General features: G+C 51.7%; 2 protein-coding genes across 3 annotated transcripts; one reads left to right on the top strand and one right to left on the bottom strand.

The window, feature by feature from the left end:
- Positions 1 to 226: 226 nt before the first annotated feature.
- On the bottom strand, positions 227 to 10056 carry COQ4 (coenzyme Q4). 2 transcript variants are annotated; one of them, XM_032418159.1, is made up of 7 exons: positions 9964 to 10056; positions 9440 to 9574; positions 8261 to 8357; positions 7623 to 7725; positions 1950 to 2079; positions 1329 to 1422; positions 227 to 816 (listed from the first exon to the last, which is right to left on the bottom strand). In XM_032418159.1, the coding sequence occupies exons 1-7, from the start codon at positions 10007 to 10009 to the stop codon at positions 642 to 644; spliced, it is 780 nt and encodes a 259-aa protein (XP_032274050.1). In that variant the 5' UTR covers positions 10010 to 10056; the 3' UTR covers positions 227 to 641. The 2 variants fall into 2 exon arrangements, with proteins under 2 accessions (XP_032274050.1, XP_032274049.1); XM_032418158.1 differs by lacking the exon at positions 9964 to 10056 and adding an exon at positions 9660 to 9934.
- Positions 10027 to 19591, top strand: TRUB2 (TruB pseudouridine synthase family member 2). The gene is given in 9 exon segments (XM_032418157.1): positions 10027 to 10190; positions 10524 to 10655; positions 12258 to 12332; positions 13475 to 13536; positions 14669 to 14750; positions 17470 to 17542; positions 18074 to 18210; positions 18960 to 19190; positions 19193 to 19591. Coding segments are annotated over 9 exon segments (993 nt in total). The 5' UTR covers positions 10027 to 10081; the 3' UTR covers positions 19285 to 19591.
- The last annotated feature ends 564 nt before the right edge of the window (positions 19592 to 20155 follow it).

Raw genomic sequence — 20155 nt, 5'->3', positions numbered from 1 at the left:
ATGAAATGGGCTGAAAAGGGGAACAAACTTGCCCTAAGTCCCTCTGCTGGAAAACAATGGAGGAATTGGGAATTTGAATCCCAGTCTGTCTGGCTTCAGACCAAAGGAAAGAGGACAAGTAGCTGAAGCTCAGGCTGGAGGGGATGTCTGTCCTTGGTGCTCAAAGGCCCAAAGCCGCCAGAGCCATGGGGAGCCCTGGGCAAAGGCCGAAGAAGCGGACACTTGGTCTGATGGCAGACTTTATTCAGACAGTGGAGACTCACCTGTCCCTTCTCAGGTCTTTGGGACTGGTATAGCCCTTCCTCCTGGAGGACACCCAGCCTGGCGCCCAGAAAACCCTCATTGGCAGGGATGGGTCCAGAACAGGAGTAGTGGACCTGAGACACCCCAGCACCAGGCTGGACGACTGATTCTCACTCACACCTGGTGCTCTTTGGGCGGCTCCTGGCTCTCCTGGGAGCTCCGCTGCCCTGCGTGCTCCCTCCTGGGGTGGTCCTCAAAGCCACTCAACAGTGGTTATGACAAATTACGACAAATGAAGTCCAAGGGTCAGTGTTGAAAGAAAAGGAACAAAGGTAATGGCCAAAGAATCCTCCGCCTCTAGGGGAGGTTGGGTGGTGGTGTGGGCAGCAGCTCAGGGCCTACGCCAGGCCCCTGACATGCACGGTGGGGGGGTCTGTGATGCCCAGCTCCTCCCGTAGAGCCCTCAGGGGCTGCTCCCAGCGCCGCTCGTAGTACAAGTTGAGGACACACGGGGCTCTGCGCCCATTCTGAATTGCCCATGGGATCAGCTCTGAAACCAGCACTTGCACGCTCCTGTGGGGCAGCAGAGGAAAAAAGACATAAGGTCCCCAGGGCTGGGCACACTATGTGCCCAGAAGTCGATGTACATTTTCTCAGTCCTCACAAATACCTTAAAAAGAAGGTAGTTATTATCCCCATTAGCAGATGAGGAAACAGAAACTCAGTGAGGTAAAATCTTGTGTCCAAAGCCATACATTTTGAATATGCCAAAGCCCAGATTTCAGTCAAGGGCTACCTAACTCCAGGAACTAACACTGGATTTGCTGCCCCACCCCCTCAATTCCATGTTCTGACCCAACACTGAGGCCTGGCCCGGGAGACCCTAGAGTCCTGTGAAACATCCAGGCTTCACTCACTGCCCTGGAGACCCTGCGCCAGGCCAGTTGCACCCTCCTGCCCCATTCTTTCTACCCTGGCTTCCTGGAGAACCATTGGGGCTGCTCAGGAAGGCTGCATGCTTGTCCCATTTCCTGGATCCTGGTTCCTCTGAGCTCTCCCCAACCCCTCACCACTTGAGAACTTACTGGGCACTGAGTCGGATCGGTCCAAAGAGGGCACCCAGGATGCACATGGGCAGGCCGGTCTGGACAGCCTCAAACCACTTCACCACGATCTCCCCTGGGGGGCAGGGCGAGGAATGGGGTGGGAGGTGAGAAGGGCCCAGGAAGAGAGGCCATGGCGCTCCTGGCAGAACAGCGCAAAGCATCTGCTCCTCTTTGATCTCTGTAGGGTTGGCCATGCCCAGTCCTGGCCCATCTGGGCCTTAGAGCACTTGGCTTGGGGTGAAGGTGAGGGTCCAAGAAAGAGCAGGAGGTAAGGGCTGGGAAGGAAGCTTGGGGTCAGAGTGCAGAGGACTCCAAAAGCCAGGCTGAGAAGTCCAGGGTGGTTCCTACAGGCCTTAGGGAGTTGTGGAGGGTTTCAGAGCAGGGAGCCCCGATGCTTGGATGCTGCTACCTCAGCTTAGGAACCACAGAGGCAGTGGGATGGAGAGGTGCTGCGTGGCACAGATGCTACCAAGATGTTCAGAAGGCAGAAAAGGAGGCACTGAGCTAGTGTGTGTCAGACCCGGGTGGACAGGCTGGCTGCAACACCCCACCCCACTCTGCCCATGCCCCCTCTCAAGGCAGCTGGGGGCTACCACTCACCCAGGATGTTGGTGGGCATCCCCAGCAGGGTGTGGAGCATATCGTGAACCTCCCGGTACCGCTGGATCACATAGGCTAGCTCCTCATCGTCCACGAATCGGGTGGGTGCTCGGGTATCTGGGGAGACCCTCTGACAACCATGAACCTCCCCTCGATCTCTTCCCAACTGTTCCCAATGCCAAACTGGCCAGCCTCTTCTTGACTGTCAACCACTCCCACCAAACTCATACCATGGACCACTTCCGTCCATACCTGCCAACAGGGGAGTCCTCGGGTAGAGAATATGGTGGCGCTGACACCCCCATGGGCTACCCACACATAATGTCCAAGCCTGTTGGAATTTATGGCAAAGCAGCTCCTGGCGGTAGGGGGAAGCGATGTTTAAGGGGATAAGGTTTCAGTTTTACAAGATGGAAAAGCTCTGGAGGTTGGTTTCACAACAATGTGAATATATTTAACGCTACTGAACTGTCCACTTAGAGATGGTTAAGATGAGAGCGCTTTTTTTTTTCTTTCTTTAAAGTAAACTCTAGGGGTGCCTGGTTGGCTCAGTTGTTAAGCACCTGCCTTTGGCTCAAGTCATGATCCCAGCGTCCTGGGATTGGGCCCCGCATTAGGGTCCCTGCTCAGCGGGAAGCCTGCTTCTCCCTCTCCCACTCCCCGTGCTTGTGTTCCTTCTCTCACTCTCTCTCTCTGTCAAATAAATAAATTAAAAATCTTGAGAAAAAAAAAGAAATGTATAACTTATAAAAAATAAATAAATAAATAAACTCTACCCCCAACGTGGGGCTAGAACTCACAACCCTGAGATCAAGAGTCACACACTCTTCTGACTGAGCCAGCCAGGCACCCTGAGCTGGCAACTCTTATGTTATCTTACCTTAAGTTACACCATGTTATGTTTTTTTAACTACAAGAGAAATAAAATGGAGAGAAAAAGGAAAAAAGAAGTTTCCAGGGCCCCTGATACTTTCTTTTTTAAAGATTTAATTTGGCGGGGGGGGCACCTGGCTGGCTCAGTCAGTTGAGCGTCTGCCTTCAGCTCAGGTCATGATCCTGGGGCCCTGGGATGGAGCCCCGCATGGGGTCCCTGCTCAGTGGGGAGTCTGCTTTTCCCTCACCCAAATAAATAAAATTTATTTATATATTTGAGAGAGAGAGACAGACAGAGATGGTGCATGCACACATAGGGGAGGGAGGAAGAATCCCAAGCAGACTCCGGGCTGAGTGCGGAGCCCAACGCAGGGCTCGATCCCAGGACCCTGAGATCACGACCTGAGCCAAAACCAAGAGTCAACACTTAATTGACTGTGCCACCCAGGCATCCCTAATTTTTTAAAGTAATCTCTACACCCAACGTGGGGCTCGAACTCATAATCCCAAGATCAAGAGTCGCATGCTCCACCCACTGAGCCAGCCAGGTGCCCGGGCCCCGATCCTTCACATGAGCTGCTCCCAGCCTAGGGTGCTCTCCCCCACCACCCGCAGCTTCACCTTGACAATTCCTACCTGTCCTTTCTGACTCGCCTTAAGTGTCCCCGCTGCAGGGAGGCTGTCCGTGACCTTCAGACTGCTAAGGTCCACACTACGGTCTCTTGCACCATCCCGTACCTTGTATTGTGATGTGCATCGTACGTGCCCCTCTTCTAGACCTGGACTTTTCAGTATGGCAGCCACTCACCCCATGTGGCCACTGAGCCTGGAAATGGGACAGTTCCAACCTAGCTGCAGTGGCATAAAATGCACACTGGGTTTCAAAGACTTGGTGTGAAGAGAACAATGTGAAATCTTAGTAACTTAGAACGATCGATTACATGTTGAGATGATAGTATTTTCAGTACACTGGGTTAAATAAAATAGGCTATTAAAGTTAATTCCACCTGTCTCTTTTTGCTTTTACTGAAGTGTCTAACAGCAGACTGGACGTGACCTATCGGCTTGGGTTCGCTTTCTGTGAATGGTGCCGTAGTGGTCTTTCAGCTGCACATGGCTGCTGGCTGCTTTGTTCACTGTTCTATCTCCAGGGACTTTTCTGACCCCAGGAAGGGATGAACTGTCCCTCTCTGATCCACCCATCGCCTCTCTGAGTCCTCAGCAGCACCCATGCAGAATGGGAGCAGCCTAGTGTTCCTGTTCCCAAAGCATGGTCTCAGCCTGTCCAGAGGCCAAAGGATCTGACGTCTTCATTTCTTTGGGGCTGCTGGCTCAGTGCCTTGGTCTGTGTCTGTGATCTCCCTGGGTCCCGGTTCCTAATTTCTTCTCGAGGGAGTTCTACATGCTGTGCAAAGCTGAGGGTGATCAGAGTGATAGCAATTATATTTATTGAGTACCTACTACGTGCCAGCACTGTATGAAGTCCTTTACATATATCATCATTAGGCATCCTTATGACCATCTGGTGGTAGATACTTTAGGAGCCTCAGATAAAGATAAGAAAAATGAGGTTCAGAGAAGTTAAGTAACTTGCCCAATATCATGCAGCTAATCAAGTGGCTGAATCAGGATTTGAAACAAAGTCTACTGGATTCCAAAGCCAGTACCTTAATATCCATTAATTATAAGCCATGTAAGTGCCCTGGAAGATAAACATTAGGTCCCTTGCCCTCAGATAAGGAATATGAGGCTCAGAGAAGTCAAATGATTTGTCCAGGGCCATAAAGCTGGGAAGAGAGGTAGAATTCTAATTCAGGCTACTCTTAACTCCAGAGCCCAGGCCCATAATCTTAATGCCACAAGATGACCATACCCCCTACCAATGACAGCCTCAGGGAAGGTGGCCTCACCTTGAACTTTGATCTCAATCTCTGCTGGGACAAAGGTTGTTCCTTCACATTCTGTGGGCTGCTGGTTTCAGTGCCCTACAAGTGTCACAGTCTCTATGGCTATTATCACAACTAGGGCTGAGACTGGGCAGGCTGCCCAGGGAGGTCCTGGCAGTCCCATCCCCTCCACAGCAACAAGATGAAAGGCTCTGGGGACTTCAGAAGAAGGCGGCCACCCTGGTGGGTTTCCCATTGATGAAGTAACTTGCTTCCTGGTAACATCTGAGGAGATGGTGGAAAATGGGGCAGGATCAAGTGTCAGGAGAGTATGGGGAGCAGTTTATTTTCTCAGGAACAAATAATCCTCGGGAGCAGTAGCTTCTCAACTGTCCACCGGGGGATATTTGCAATGTCTGCAGAGATTTAGGGCTGTCATAACTTAGTGGGAGTGCTGCTAGCATCTATGTGGAGAGGCCAGAGGTGCTGCTGACCACACTGGAAAGCACCGGGCAGCCCCTACCAACAGAGAATCATCTGTTCCTGGGGCGCCTGGGTGGCTCCGCCGCTTAAGCATCTGCCTTCAGCTCAGGTCATGATCTCAGGGTCCTGGGATCGAGCCCCGTGTCAGGCTCCCTGCTCAGCAGGGAGTCTGCTTCTCCTTCTCCCTCCTCCCAACTGATGCTCTCTTTTTCTCTCTCAAATAAATTATAAATAAATGAATGAATGAATGAATGAATGAATGAATAAATGATCTGGCCCAAAAAGTCAATAGTGCTGGGGGCTAAGAAGCCTAGTTCTAGAGCAACCTGCAGTGGGCTGGAGAACCACTTGACAGAGGTGCTTTGGTGAGATGTGTGTATACGGGGATGGAAGGGCTGGGACAGGGAAGGTGGCCCAGCTGTGTCCTAAGGTCCTTTTATCAATCACGTCATGTTACTATCCTACTTGAAACCCTCAGTATCTTCTATTGCTCCTATTACAAAATACAGACTTCTTGGGCGCCTGGGTGGCTCAGTTGGTTAAGCGACTGCCTTCGGCTCAGGTCATGATCCTGGAGTCCCGGGATCGAGTCCCACATCAGGCTCCCTGCTCAGCAGGGAGTCTGCTTCTCCCTCTGACCCTCCTCCCTCTCATGCTCTCTGTCTCTCATTGTCTCTCTCGCAAATAAATAAAATCTTAAAAAAAAAAATTAAAAAAACAAACAAACAAACAAAACAAAATACAGACTTCTTCCCATGGCTGGCAGGGTCTGGGCTAGCTCTCCTCCCAGCCACCGGCTGTCTGTCCTCCACTCACTTTTCCTTTTCTTTTTTCCTTTTTTCAGTTTTCCTTTTCTTTTTTGTTTTTTTTTAAGATTTTATTTATTTATGAATGAGAGAGAGAGAGAAAGCGCACACGTAAGCGAGAGAGTAAGAACAGGGGGAGCGGCAGAGCGAGAAGCAGACTCTCAGCTGAGCAAGGAGCCCGATGTGGGGCTCGATCCCAGGCCCCTGAGTTCATGACCTGAGCTGAAGGCAGATGCTTAACCCACTGAGCCACCCAGGTGCCCCATTTTCCTTTTCTTAAACACACAGGGCCTTGCACTTGCCAGAACCCCTGTTCCTCCTCATCTCTCCTTAGGGCTGGCTCCTCCACTTCCGAGTCTCCTCAGAGGGGCCTCCTGTGACCTCCCTATGGGAAGTGGCCACCTCTGACCCCGCCTCCTCGTCCTCTCTCAGGATGTTGTTCTCGCAGCACCATCTGCTAGAATGGAAGCTCCACAAAGGCAGGCTCTTTGCTGGTTTCATTCACTGTATCTCAATTACCGAGAACAGTGCTGTACATTCCAAGGAGTCAATAAATATTTGACCTGAATTTTTATATGAAGTTTTTTCTTTCTTTTTTTTTTTTTTTTAAAGATTTTTTATTTATTTATTTGAGACAGAGAGAATGAGAGAGAGAGAGCACATGAGAGGGGAGAGGGTCAGAGGGAGAAGCAGACTCCCTGCCGAGCAGGGAGCCCGATGCGGGACTCGATCCAGGGACTCCAGGATCATGACCTGAGCCGAAGGCAGTCGCTTAACCAACTGAGCCACCCAGGCGCCCTGAAGTTTTTTCTTTTATTACTTGATTTCCTCCCCAAACCAGAATATTAGCGCCACAAGAGCAGGACTTTGTCTGGTTCACCATTCTATCCCCAGCACCTGGAACAATGGGTGACAATTGGCAGATCCTGAACACATGAATGAGTTCCTCAGCAGCTGGGACTCTCCCCACCAGCTCCTGTCCTCCCTGCCTGGGGCAGAGAGTGCCACAAGTGCCACAACTTGTCATACCCTGGGGAAAACACTGACTCTAGAACACGAGGACATAATACAGCAGTTAAGAGCATGATCTGGGGACACCTGGCTGGCTTAGTCGGTGGAGTATGCTATTTTTGATCTCGGGTTTGTGAGTTCAAGCCCCACATTGGGTATAGAGACAGACTTAAAAATAAAATCTTAAAAAAAAAAAAAAAAAGGCATGATGTGAGTATGAATACTGCCTCCATTCATACTGGGTATATGAAATCATCAAGTTGCTTAAGTGCTCTGAGCCTCATTTCTTCATCTATTAAAGGGGATAATAATAGGACATACTCGGCAGGGAGGGTCAAGCATGAACCGTCCTGTTGGGAGGGTTCAGCAAGATCAGGTATGAGCCTGGCAGCTGACACCCAGTAAGCGGCTACTGGATACTGGCCAGTATTATTGCTTGGAGTTCCTGACCCATTTGCCTGTCCCATAGAACGTGACAAAGCCTTGGCACAAGAGACAAAAAACACACCCGCCCACGGTGGCCAATCAGGACTCCTCCTGCCTCAGGACATCACTCCCATGCCCTTCTCTGCCTTTCCTAGTGATTGCCAAATGCACAGAAGCTGGAAACTCACATTTACATGCAAGAAACGGAGATACTCTTGGCCAAGGGAGCCCTCAGGCAGACTACGGAGCTTGTCCAAGTCAAGGGTAGACAGAGATATCCGGGGACGCTCCCTGCAAGGCAGAAAGAAGGACTTAGGTACTGGGAGGGCAGCAGCAAAGGCAGGTGCGAGGCCAGCTAGAGCAAAGGTTTGGGAAGTGAAGGCGCAGAGCAATGATGGGGCCCACAAATCCTATTGTAGGACCTGCTTCTGGCCAGGACAGTGGCAGGGACTGAGGAGACTACCGCAAGCCAAGGTCATGGTTCCTGCCCGCAGTGGCATAATCTAGGGAGCAAGCCTCAGGTGGGATCAGGGTACCCACAAAGGACACTGCAGGGGGTGGGGGTTATAGCTAGCCTGTTATGGGAGCTTAGGGAAGGCAGAGGGCCCTGTGGGGGGATCTGGGCTGAGGCCACCACATTGCACTACCCACGGGTCATCATAGTGTGTGTGTGAATGGCACCCATGGAGTTGGGCAGTGCCCAGCATGCGCAGCCCTCCATGGCCTGGGCATCAAGAAGAGCTCCCTAGAGGAACACAATGTGACTCCAGAGAGGTCAGGATCCCCAGAGAATGTCTCCAATCCCCCAGGCACAGCTGGGACCTACTGCAGGATCTCAGCACCCTCTGGATCATTCCTCATCTGGTCCCTGAGGACCTTCAGGGCACCATGTCCTGTGGTCTCCCCTAGAACTGCGACCATGTCTGAAAGGAAAGAAATGGGGACAAATGGAAGATATAATCTTAGGTAAGTTACTGGACCCCATCTGAGCCTGTCTCCTACATGATAAACCAAAATCCTATCTACCTCTTAGTTATGAGGATTCATGTTAAACATTTAGCAAATCACCTGGCACACAGTAAGGGTTCAATATATGTACCTATAGTCATTATCATTGTATTTATCCAACGGGCTGAGGTGGCTCTGGTTAGCACAGTGCTCTAAAGAGTTTATAAGTCACTTTTACACCCATTATTACAACAGATTATCATGCCTCCATTGATTACAGGCTTTGAATCAGAGTGCTAGGTTTGGGTTCAGGTGCAATCACTGTCTAAGTGAACTTGTGCAAAATGCTTTACATTTCCAAGCCTCAGGGCACTAATTTATGAAATGTGGAGAACATCTTTCTTACAGGGTTAATGTGAAAAATCAAGAACGTCATGCATATAAAACATTTAGTGCAGTGAGCAACCAGCATTAGGGCTCAGTGAGCAGTTAGCACTGCCATTTCAATTGGTAGGAGTAATAATTCTTTCTAGACTTAGAATCCTGAGAATGAGAAAAGTACTGTAGGACCCTAAGATGTTCCAGTCATACAACCATGAGCATCTGCTATGTGCCAGGCACAATCTAAAACATGCTGATACAATGCAACAGGGCAGTCGGGGTGTCTGACCTCATAAACTTTAATTTTTATTGGGATGTTATAATTTAATGTATGTTATAACAAACTTCGTAAATCATCTGTTTAGTACGCAGGTTCTCAATGTGGCTGGATGACAGAATCTTCCGGTAGGTAGTTTATTTAAAAATGCTGGCCCTTCCTCCCCTCCCCAGGCTCGGGCTGATTCGGACTGAGCTCAGGGTGGGCCCTAGACATCTGCATTTTTGTGAACCTTGCGCGTGATGATGGGATGCAGCCAGATTTGGGAACCCCGACCTAGTCTATTCTCGTTACCCCTAGGGGACGGAGTAGAGAGAGAGGGGGGCACCTGCCCCGGTTCCCCAGGCAAGGGTGCGCGCCGACCCCCCGCTGCCCTCCCGGGAGCGCCGGCGACCTTACCGTGGCGGTACGGGTTATAGAGAGACATTCCGGCCGAGCCGGCGGCCAGCAGCGCCTTCTGCAGCGGGGAAGTGGGGATGTGCCCCGGGTAGAGCAGGCCGTTGGCGCCGTGGCGCACGCCTCGGAGCGGCACATCTACTGGGCAAAAAAAAAAAAAAAAAAAAGGCCGCGGTCAGACGAGCCTGGCGCCCCAGGCCTCCCTCCCGCCTCTGCCACTTGCCTGCAGCCGGCCCCCGGAGGCCGCCGACTCGGCGGAGAGGGCGCAGGGCCGAGCGCAGCAGCGTCCCCATGGCAGCGGGCACCAGCCGGCTTTGAAGGAGGCACGGACAGGAGAGGGCCCTATCGCTAGGTAAGAGAAGGAAACCCAGGCGACCTGTCCACCACTTACTCCCCCCGAAGCAAAACTCTCCCCATTTCCCCTCACTCCCAGAAAGGCTCCCCAGTGATCCCTGCTCGGGGTTCAGCGCCGGGCACTACTGCCCTCTCCTCCGTGCGTTTTCCCCGAGGCCAATAAAGACGTGAACCTCTTCCGGCTGCGAAACGTGGCGGCACCCAGGGTCCGGACCACATTTGGGAGTGGGACCGGACGGCACTTCCGTTCAGGTGCAGCTATTTCAGCAGCCGGCGCCGCTGGCTTCGGGCATGGGGTCCCGGGGCCTGGCGCGGCTGCACGGGCTCTTCGCGGTCTACAAGCCCCCGGGGCTAAAATGGAAGCACGTGCGGGACACCGTGGAGCTGCAGCTTCTGAAGGGTGAGCGCTTCGAACCAGACCCACGATCCCGCTCTGGTTCTCCGGGAGTCCATCTCCGCTTCTGATCCTCCCGGCAAAATAAAGTCATGTGACCCAGTCCTCTGGACAGAGCGCTTTCCTAATCATGTAATCTGTGTACTCCATTACTCCTCACTTTCCCCTGCGTTCAGATGTCGTAAGTAATAGAGTCAATTTGAACCCAAGCCTGTTTCTTAACTGCTGCTATTCGCTACATCGTGGGCTTTCTCTTCTACATCTCCACACCTCCCTGTCCCACCTCCCCCAGGTGTTCGGACAGAATTGATCTGATGTCTTTTACCTTTGTGTAACCAGGTGTCAATGCTGGGAAGGCTCCTGCCCCTGAACAGCGTGTTCGTTTTTTGCTGGGCCCCGTGGGAGACGGCGAAGAGAAGGAGCTTACTCTCACCGCCAACAGTGTGCCCACCCTCACCAACCATCCGCTGGGTAAGGCACATTCAGGCTGGGGCCTGGGTGTCACTTCCCAGGCAGTTTCTGCCCAGAGTCAGTGTCCCAGTCAGTGCTCAGACTCTTGTTCCAGATCCTTGAAGGGCCACAGCAGGGATGAAGTATTTGACCGGGAATTGGCAAATTTTCCTGGAAAGGGCCAGATAGCAAATATTTTAGGCTTTGCAGGCCCAGTTCTGCCATAGTAGGGCAAAGAACCTGTAGGCAATATGGAATGCAGTGAGCCTGGCTGTGTTCCAATAAAACGTTATTTATGGAAAGTGACATTTGAGTTTCATATAATTTTCCTATGTCACAAAATATTATTTTCTTGATTTGGGGGGGATCATTGAAAAATGAAAAAAAAAAAAAATTAACTCATGGGCCATTAAAAAAAAAACAGGCTTGAGAATTTAGCCTGTGGACTGTAGCTTGCTGACCCCTTTTAACTATTCTGGGACTCCAAATGGGAATTGAGACCCTCAGGTAGAAGTCCTAAGGTGGGAGTTTGGGGCTCTTGGGAAGGAGTGACTTTTTTAGTCAACAAAGCTGCCCAAGAATGGAACTAGTTATAATGAGCTCCCTGTTACTAGACAAGATTAGAAAGACTGAGGGGCTTGACCAGAAACCACTAAAATCCCTTTGGCAGTGATATTTAGTGACTCTACAGTGTAGCAATAACAAGTATGATGTACCGAGGATCTTTTCTGTACTAGATACCGTGTTAAGCTTTTACCAAGTACCATTTTATTAAATCTTCACCACAACCCTGTGAGGTGGATCCTGTTCTCATTTCACAAATGAGGAAACCGAGGCTCAGTGTTGGCATTAAGTAACATAGGCTGGATTCAGTAGGCGCTTAACCATCCCGTATCCTTCCCCCAGATACCTCTTGTTCTGTAGAAGTGTATATGCTTCTGGCTCATTCCTGCATGCAGTCTTTTTTTTTTAATAGCGTTATTGAGATATAATTGATACACAAAAACCCACATTTTAAAAATGTTTTTATTTTAATTTTTTTTTAAGATTTTACTTATTTATTTGAGAGAGAGTGCAAGAAGGGGAAGGGACAGAGGGAGAGGGAGAAGAGTCCCTGCTGAGCAAGGAGCCCAGTGAGGGACTCGATCCCAGGACCCTGGGACCATGACCTGAGCCGAAGGCAGACACTTAACCAACTGAGCCACCCAGGCGTCCCTCACTAGTTATTTCCTGAGCACCTAGTGAGTTCTGGGCTCTAGGGTTAGAACTTGGGACCCAGGCCCTGCCTTCAGGAACTTACCACCTCCATTTTCTTACTGGGGTGGCCAGGACTCTCTGCCGCAGCTGAGTAGGAAAGTTGAGTCCCAGTGTTCTGCCCAGTCCCCTCAAATCCTCTCACCAGGGGAATGGTGATAGGTAGAGTAACAAGCCCTTTTTCTGGGCTCAGGGACCCGAGGAAATGGTTCGAGGCCCCAGATTCCACATGGGGAAGTCTGAGAGTCCAACCTGATCCTGGTTTGGGCTCCATGAGGCTACATCCTAGGAATGAGGCCATGATGCAGGCTGAAGTCATCCTGGAGGCTGGATTCATTGAGCAGAGGGACATCGTTTGTTTCTTTCTAGTCTGCGGACCAGCATTCACCAGCTTGAAGGTTGGCATGGGACACCGGCTGGATGCTCAAGCATCTGGGGTGCTTGGTAGGTGATGTGGTGAGCCCAGGGGTGCAGTGATACAGTCTCGGGAGAAGACCAGGGAGCTACCATGAACCCCGCCCACTTCCAGCCTGACCGCCATTTCCCACCGCTGCCCTCCTCCCCTGCTTCCTGCCCCAAGTCTGGTCAGCTGGTGGAAGGGGGGATGGCACAATTGCCCACTTTTATCAAGTGATTCCTGCATTCGACATGCGGTATGAAGTCCTTCGTGCACGTGTTTTCATGACAACAACGTTATTAGGTAGATAGTTTATGATTTTATGGAGAAAAGAAGGCTCCAGGAGCTTAGGTGACTTGGTCTGGGTCATGTGGCTAGTGAATGCCCCTGGTCCAGGGAGCACAAACTGTCATCACTTGTGTGGGTTAGCCAAGCGTGTGACTCTGGCCCCACCGGCCAGGGTCTGAATGTCGCTGGAGCTGGACACACAAAGCCCTGAGTCATGAGCCATCTGTGTCCCCAGGGTCAGGTGGTGGCCACATCCTCCATGCGTGGTAGTCACAGTCCCCTTGTCTCACTTCCTGGGGCACAGGCAGGCAGACATGATGTCATGCTCCCTCTCCCTGTCCTCCCTCTCCAGGAGTGAATGGAGGGTCATTCTCTCCTCCAGCCAGAGGGAGAAACAGCCAGGAAAAGGCAGGCAGTGGCCACAATGCCCCTTTATTGGGCCCTTCCTTTGTGCTCACTTCTTCCTGTGTATTGCCTCAGTCTTCACAACACCCACAGGGATCAGACAGGATCTTGTATCCCCATTTTACAGATGGGGAGCTTGAGGCCCAAGGATGCTACCGGACATGCTTAGAGCCATCCCAGATTTGAGGGCAGGTCTGTGTGACTAGGCCCCTGGTCCCTTTCTTTGGAGTGCATCAGAACCCCCTGGGGCACTTACTAAGGATCCGAGGCCCCTCCATGAGTCAGAGTCAGTACAAGTGGGTGGGCCTCGAAACCTACATTTTCATATCTACCCAGGGGAGCTCATTTGCTCCCTGTAGAAGAAGCTGTCCTTGCCCTCTTGCTGGCTTTAGCAGCATCGGAGATGGAAGGATTCTCGTGGTAGTTGTGGGGGTTGGAGGTCTCAGGGAAACGAGAAGGGGGAGCCAGGTGTGAGATCAGCCTGGGTGTCTTCCAGTGCTCGGCGTGGGACATGGATGCAGGCTCCTCACCAGCATGTACAATGCTCACCTCACCAAGGTATGGGGACACTGGGGACAGCTTGTTTAGCCCATTTCCCTGGGGCTCACTGGCAGGAATCTGAAGCTGAGAGCACTGCATGGGGGAACACCCAGGCCATCAGCCAGCGTTGTTTCATGGCCGTGTACTGGGGGAGACTGTAAGGATAGCATGGTAATGACCGCTGGCCTTATTGCATGCCAGCCGCTCTTTGCTGAGCACTGCACGTGGACTCCCTTGTGGATGCCTCACACCCTCCCCGCAAAGTGGTATCTGCTGTTAACCCACCTTACAGATGAAACCACTGAGGCACAGAGGGGGATGTCATTTGCCCAGGGTCGTGCAACCTGTAAGGAACGGAACTGCGATTTGAACCTGGATCTGTCTGACCCCAGAGCCTGATCATGACAGCACTCCATTCCCCCCACCCCTCCCCACCCCACCAAGACTGAGAGGTGGATGTCACCGTCCAGGCATCAGGGAGCTTGCATCTGGGCTGGGGCCGTGGAATCCGGCACCATGAGAGGGGACAGAGGTGCTGCATTAGAGAGCCTCCGTTTTTAGTGGTTAAGAGCACAGATCTGGAGCCAAACCAGCTTCTGCCCCTCTGCCCGCTGTGGGCCCCCGGGTGGATTACTTAACATCCGTGTTCCTCCATTTCCGCGTCTGTAAGATGGGGGAGATAATAGTACCTCCTCCACAGGGTTACTCTGAAGATAGTAACTACCTGCACCACTTAACACAGTCACTGGCACATGGTAAATGCTCAGTAAATCATTATTGCTGTTGTCGTCATCCCTTCCTTACGGCAGAGGCCGTTAACTGCACAGATCATATTTGGAGGCTGGGGAGAAGCCGACAGGGTGCACTGGGAGGGGCCTGGCATGATAAGTTGTCAGGTCTGGCTGGAGAGGAGGGACGTGGAGGCACAGGGTGGTCACCATCCTTTGCGGGCGGGTGCTTGCTGTCATAGGGAAATCTGGTGCCCTTCCCTGGGGGGACGGTGGGGTGGCTGGGTGGGGGCTGAGTGCCTCGCTCCCTGAGGGGAGCCTGTCTAGCAGGTTGGGGGTGGGAGCTGCCGGACGTGCCTCCCTCCTCAGTGCTGAGGGCGAGCAGGGAATCTGACCCCATCTTCCCCTCCCTACCTCTGCAGGATTATACAGTACGTGGCCTCCTGGGCAAAGCAACAGATGACTTCTGTGAGGATGGGCGGCTGGTGGAGAAGTCAACATATGGTGAGAGCCCGCAGGCGCCCAGGGCCGTGGGAGGAGAGTGGCTATGGCTGCCTTTGCATTTGCTCTCCCTTGATTCCTCACCCCCACGCAGGCCTTGCAGCCCTCGGCGACTGCAACACACTGAGTTTGGGCTGGCTGTTGGAGGCCTTTGGGCACATCATTCTGTCTTGCAGGTATAATTGCCCGGTGCCTCCCCACCTGGCGTAAATGTCACCTCCCCAGGGAAGCTCCACTAACCCCCAGATGAACTAGATGGACTCTTAGAACAGTAATCAACTAATGGTTGTGATTTTTTTTAAGTTTGAGAGAGAGAGAGAGCGAGAGCGAGCGTGGGGCGGGGGTTGGCAGAGGCAGAGAGGGAGAGAGAATCTCCAACAGACTCTATGTACCGAGTGTGGAGCCCGACACAGGACTCAGTCCCAAGACCCCGAGATCATGACCCGAGCCGAAATCAAGAATTGGACGCTCAACCGACTGAGCCACCCAGGCGCCCCATGATTAGTGATTATTTAATATCTGTCTTCCCACCACACTGTCACCATGGAAGCAGGGACCATGTCATTCCACTCCTGTGGTTGCACACAGCACGGAGCCTGGGACATGGGAGGTGCTTGTTGGTTGGGTGGATGGATGGAGAAGTAGGTGGGGGGGGGTGGATAGATGGTTGGATGGCTCATTCTTCACTTCTTACCCTCCCTATGTTCTAACACTTTCCATAGGATCTGTTACATTTTCTTATTTGACAGATGTTTTTGGGCACCAGCCATGTGCCAGGGTCTTGATGAACCAGATGGGACCCCCAGTCTCAGTGAACCCAGTCTAGCAGGGAGAGCAAACACACACCTCTGCATCTTCTAGACAGGATTCAGAACGTGGCAGAGTAACACTACATAATCTGTATATGTGGGTGTATCAGCATACACAACATGTCCAAAGACAGTTACCAATTTGACACTCTAGTAGGGAAGAAGCCCGAATTTGGAGAAGGGGAGGTGCTGTTAATGCTGATCTAAATTTCTTTTTTTTTTTTTTAAGATTTTATTTATTTATTCATGAGAGACAGAGAGAGAGAGAGAGAGAGAGAGAGAAGCAGAGGGAGAAGCAGGCTCCCCGCTGAGCAGGGAGCCCGATGCGGGACTTGATCCCAGGACCCTGGGATCATGACCTGAGCCGAAGGCAGACGCCTAACCATCTGAGCCACCCAGGCACCCATGGGGCAGAGGGAGATCTTAAGCAGACTCCACACTGAGTGTGGAGCCCAGCGCAGGGCTTGATTTTACGACCCTGAGATCATGACCTCAGCAGAAATCAAGAGTCGGGTGCTTAAACCACTGAGCCACCCAGGTGCCCCCTGATTTAAATTTCTTAAAGAAGAGGGGTGTCTACTTAAGATCCTCTCCCTCTGTCCGTTCTCCTTGCGGGCACAAGTGTGCACGTGCTCTCTCTCAAATAAAATAAATCTTAAAAAAAATAAATTTCTTAAAGAAGATTCATATGTCAATTATATAACTAAAAAATAATGTTAAAACCAAAGCAAATTAAAGACTTTTTTTTTTTTTAATTTATCTGAGAGAGAGCACAAGCAGGGGGAGCTGCAGGCAGACGGAGAAGTAGGCTCCCCACTGAGCAGGGAGCCCGATGTGGGACTCGATCCCAGGACCCTGGGACCATGACCTGAGCTGAAGGCAGACACTTCACCAACAGAGCCACCCAGGCATCCCAAACCAAAACAAATTAAATGCTCGGAAAGAGACCCAGGACGCAGGTAAAAGAAGTGACATGCTCCAGGAGGGCTTCCTGGAGGAGGCTGCATTTGAGCTGGGCTGTAAATGAGGAGGGAGGAGGCAGTGGTAGGTACATTTCAGATAAGACAACGGCATGAAGAAAGCCAGAGAGGGGATAAGAGGCCTAGGCTAGGGCGCCTGGGTGGCTCAGTTGGTTGAGCGACTGCCTTCGGTTCAGGTCATGATCCTGGAGTCCCGGGATCGAGTCCCACATCAGGCTCCCTGCTCAGCAGGGAGTCTGCTTCTCCCTCTGACCCTCCCCCCTCTCATGTGCTCTCTCTCTCTCTCTCATTCTCTCTCTCAAATAAATAAATAAAATCTTTAAAAAAAAAAAGAGGCCTAGGCTAGGCCCTTCCAAGCTGGCAGGCCTTTGGTCACCACACCTGTGCCCAGAACTCTGGCCTTTGGAGCCAGAAGTTGGCGCTTGCCCAGCTGGGCCCCAGGATCAGCCTCTTAGCAGTTTGTGAGCATCCCTGGCCTTAGCAGCTGCCTGCCCTAGTCACTCGATGGTACCAGCAGGCAGAGCCGCTCCCTCTTGCCATCTGTGTCTGCATTCAGACAGATGGCCCTCTCCCTCCCAGGGTCCCTGGCATAAAAGAACCCAGATTGGGGCTCAGGGGACTTGGCTTAGAATATTGGATAAGTCATATTACGGCTTGGAGCCTCATTTCCAAAAGAAACTGTTCTTAACTTGGAGTCTGTGAGCCCCTTAAAAATGTCCTCACAATGCTGAGTTCAGGCATAACTTTCTGAGAAGAGGTTCCTGGGCTTATAGAGTCTCAAAGGACTCATAACCCCTAAATGGGAGCCCCGGGTGCTCTGGGACCCCTCCAGTTTCCAAGGATGGGGCTGGTTTGAGGGAAGGGAGTTTGCCAGTTTGTTGTTGCCTGGCCTCAGCAGGCACTCGTGTGCTGACCATCCCCTGGCTTTTCCAGACCATGTGACCAGAGAGAAGCTGGACCGCATCCTGGCCCTGATCCAAGGTTCCCATCAGAAGGCCCTGGTGATGTAAGTGGGGCCCAATCCACACTTTGCTAAAAGGGGCCCTTGAGGAGGTGCTGGAAGAGTAAGTACCCACTGGGCTCCCTGTAGGCTCCGCCCACCCTGGGGCAGGTTCCGTGGACCTTCTTTTTAGAGCCCAAAAGCAGACATGAACCAGCCCTTCCTTCCATAGCACGCAGAAGTGTTTCTTTGTGCCAGGCCAGCCCCTGGGGAGACCAAGGGGGAACAAGAGACCCCAGCTAGCCTCAGGGAGAGTATATGATTTAGTGGAGAGGGAAGCCAGGAACCCACATCATATGACCTAGAAGCAAGGGGCGGGAGCAGGCAGCATGTGCTTGACCGGAAGCTAGGGAGACTGCAGAGGAGGGCAGAGCCTGCATTTAGGGATTGGAGGAGACAGAAAAAGGCAGCTGGAGGGGCAGGGAAGCTGGAAAGCGAAAGAAGAGCTTTAGGAAGGCTCTTCATGAGTGGGGCAGGGCCAGGGGTAAACAGTGGGCCCAGCTCCCCATCCCACGCCAGCCCCATTTTGATCCCCAGGTACTCCAACCTGGACTTGCAGACCCAGGAGGCCTATGATATGGCTGTGAGAGGCTTGATTCGTCCCATGGGCAAGTCCCCGATGCTGGTAACGGGCATCCGATGCATCTTCTTTGCGCCTCCGGAATTCCTCATAGGTACGTTGCCCCAGGAAGTTGGAGCAATGAGATGGGGCTCCTGGGTTTGGGGAGTCATTGTGAAATGCCCTTGTAGACCCCAGCACACGCCCGCCCTGATCTCTGCTGGCTAAGGCGCCAGGGGCCAGCTTCCTTCTCAGCCCCCGACTGGACTTGGCCCATCCACACAGCACTCAGATCAAATCCTGTCCTATATGCTGCCAAGTTACACTTTGAAACCAGACCTTAGCGAGAAGTTAATACTTAGTGGTTCATTTCCAGTGCCTCGCAGTGTTTCAGGTTGCAGTGGGCCATCAGACAGCACCCTCATCTCCCCAGTCCCACCCAGCTTGGCCCCTCCCTCCTTTCTTCTCTCTTCGTCTTACTAACAAGGGCTCCTTGAATGCTGACCAGGACTCTCCCAATGATAAGCACCTTATGTACATTATCTCTTAAGATTCCTCACACCCACCCATTTTACAGATGAGCCTTAAGTCTTAGACCAGAGTAGCCTTCTGGAAGTTAACCTGCCCACAAAACTCCTGGGGGTCTTCAAAAAAAGCAAACTCCGATTCTGCAGGTCTGGGTGGAGCCCAAGATTCTGCACATCTAATCAACTTTCAGGGCTGGCCCAATAGCAAAGCCCTGGAGAGCTAAGGTCTTTTGCTAAGGTTATCACACAGCCAAGAGGTATCAGGGGTGTGGATTTAGATGCACAGATACCAGAGGCCATGCTCCCAGCCTTCAGACCCGTTGTGTGCCCCTGGCAGAGGTACAGTGCATGCATGAGACACAGAAGCAGCTGAGAAGGCTGGTGCATGAGATCGGCCTGGAGCTGAAGACCACCGCTGTCTGTTCCCAAGTGCGGCGTACGCGGGATGGCTTTTTCACCCTAGACGATGCCCTTCTGAGGACCCAATGGGATTTACACAGCATCCAGGATGCCATCCAGGCCGCAGCTCCCCGGGTGGCAGCAGAGCTGGAGAAGAACTTGAGGCCGGGCTGGGCACCCAGCAGCTTCCCGGTCCAGGCCAGCCGTGGGACTCCAGGGGGCCAAGCTCTGCCTCGGGGTTGGAGAGCTGTGCAGGGCATTGAAAGGCCAGGGGCTGGCGGGACAGTGGATGGATAAGATAAGAATTGTTCTGAGCTGGAACTGATAACTGTGCAGAATGCAAGAGTAAGGGAAGAACATGTGACATAAAACTCTGAAACTCTAAGAAAGAAAATCAACAGACTTGACCCAATGGAAAAGGAGAAACTTCTATATGGAGGAAAAGATGATAAACAAATGATAAGACAGATAAAAATACTTGTAATATGTTTAAGAATGAATATCCAGGGGCACCTGGGTGGCTCAGTCAGTTAAGCTTAGGTCATGATCTCAGGGTTCTGGGATTGAGCCCCATATCGGGGCTTCCTGCTCAGCGGGGAGACTGTGTCTCCCTCTCACTCTGCCCCTCCCCCCCGCTTGTGCGCATGTGCCCGTGCTCGCTCTCGCTCGCTCTCTTTCAAGTAAATAAAAATCTAAAAAAAAATATATCCATAATATATAAAGAGTTCTTACAAAACAATAAGAAAAAGGGCACTTGGGTGACTCATTCGGTTAAGTGTCTGCCCTCAGCTTAGGTCATGATCCCAGGGTCCTGCACCCCTGATGAAGTCCCGCGTCAGGCTCCCTGATCAGCGGGGAGCCTGCTTCTCCCTCTGCCTCTGCTTCTCCCCCTGCTTGTGCTCTTTTTCAAATAAATAAATAAAATCTTCAAAAAAATTAACAATAAGAAAAAGATAAGAAAATTGGGCAAATGACATGAATTGTGTATTTATATATATAAAAAGAAATCCATATGGCCCATAAACCAGAAATGATGCTCAACCTCTCTAATAATGAGAGACATACAGATGAAAATGATAACGACTTTTCCTTGCCTTTCCAAACAATAAAAAGAGAATATCCAATATTGGTGAT

The sequence above is a fragment of the Phoca vitulina genome, unplaced genomic scaffold (assembly GCF_004348235.1).
Source record: "Phoca vitulina isolate PV1807 unplaced genomic scaffold, GSC_HSeal_1.0 scaffold21, whole genome shotgun sequence".
In the NCBI taxonomy this organism is placed as follows: Eukaryota; Metazoa; Chordata; class Mammalia; order Carnivora; family Phocidae; genus Phoca; species Phoca vitulina.
Note: the sequence above shows the minus strand (reverse complement) of the source record. Positions and strands in the feature narration are given on the sequence as shown.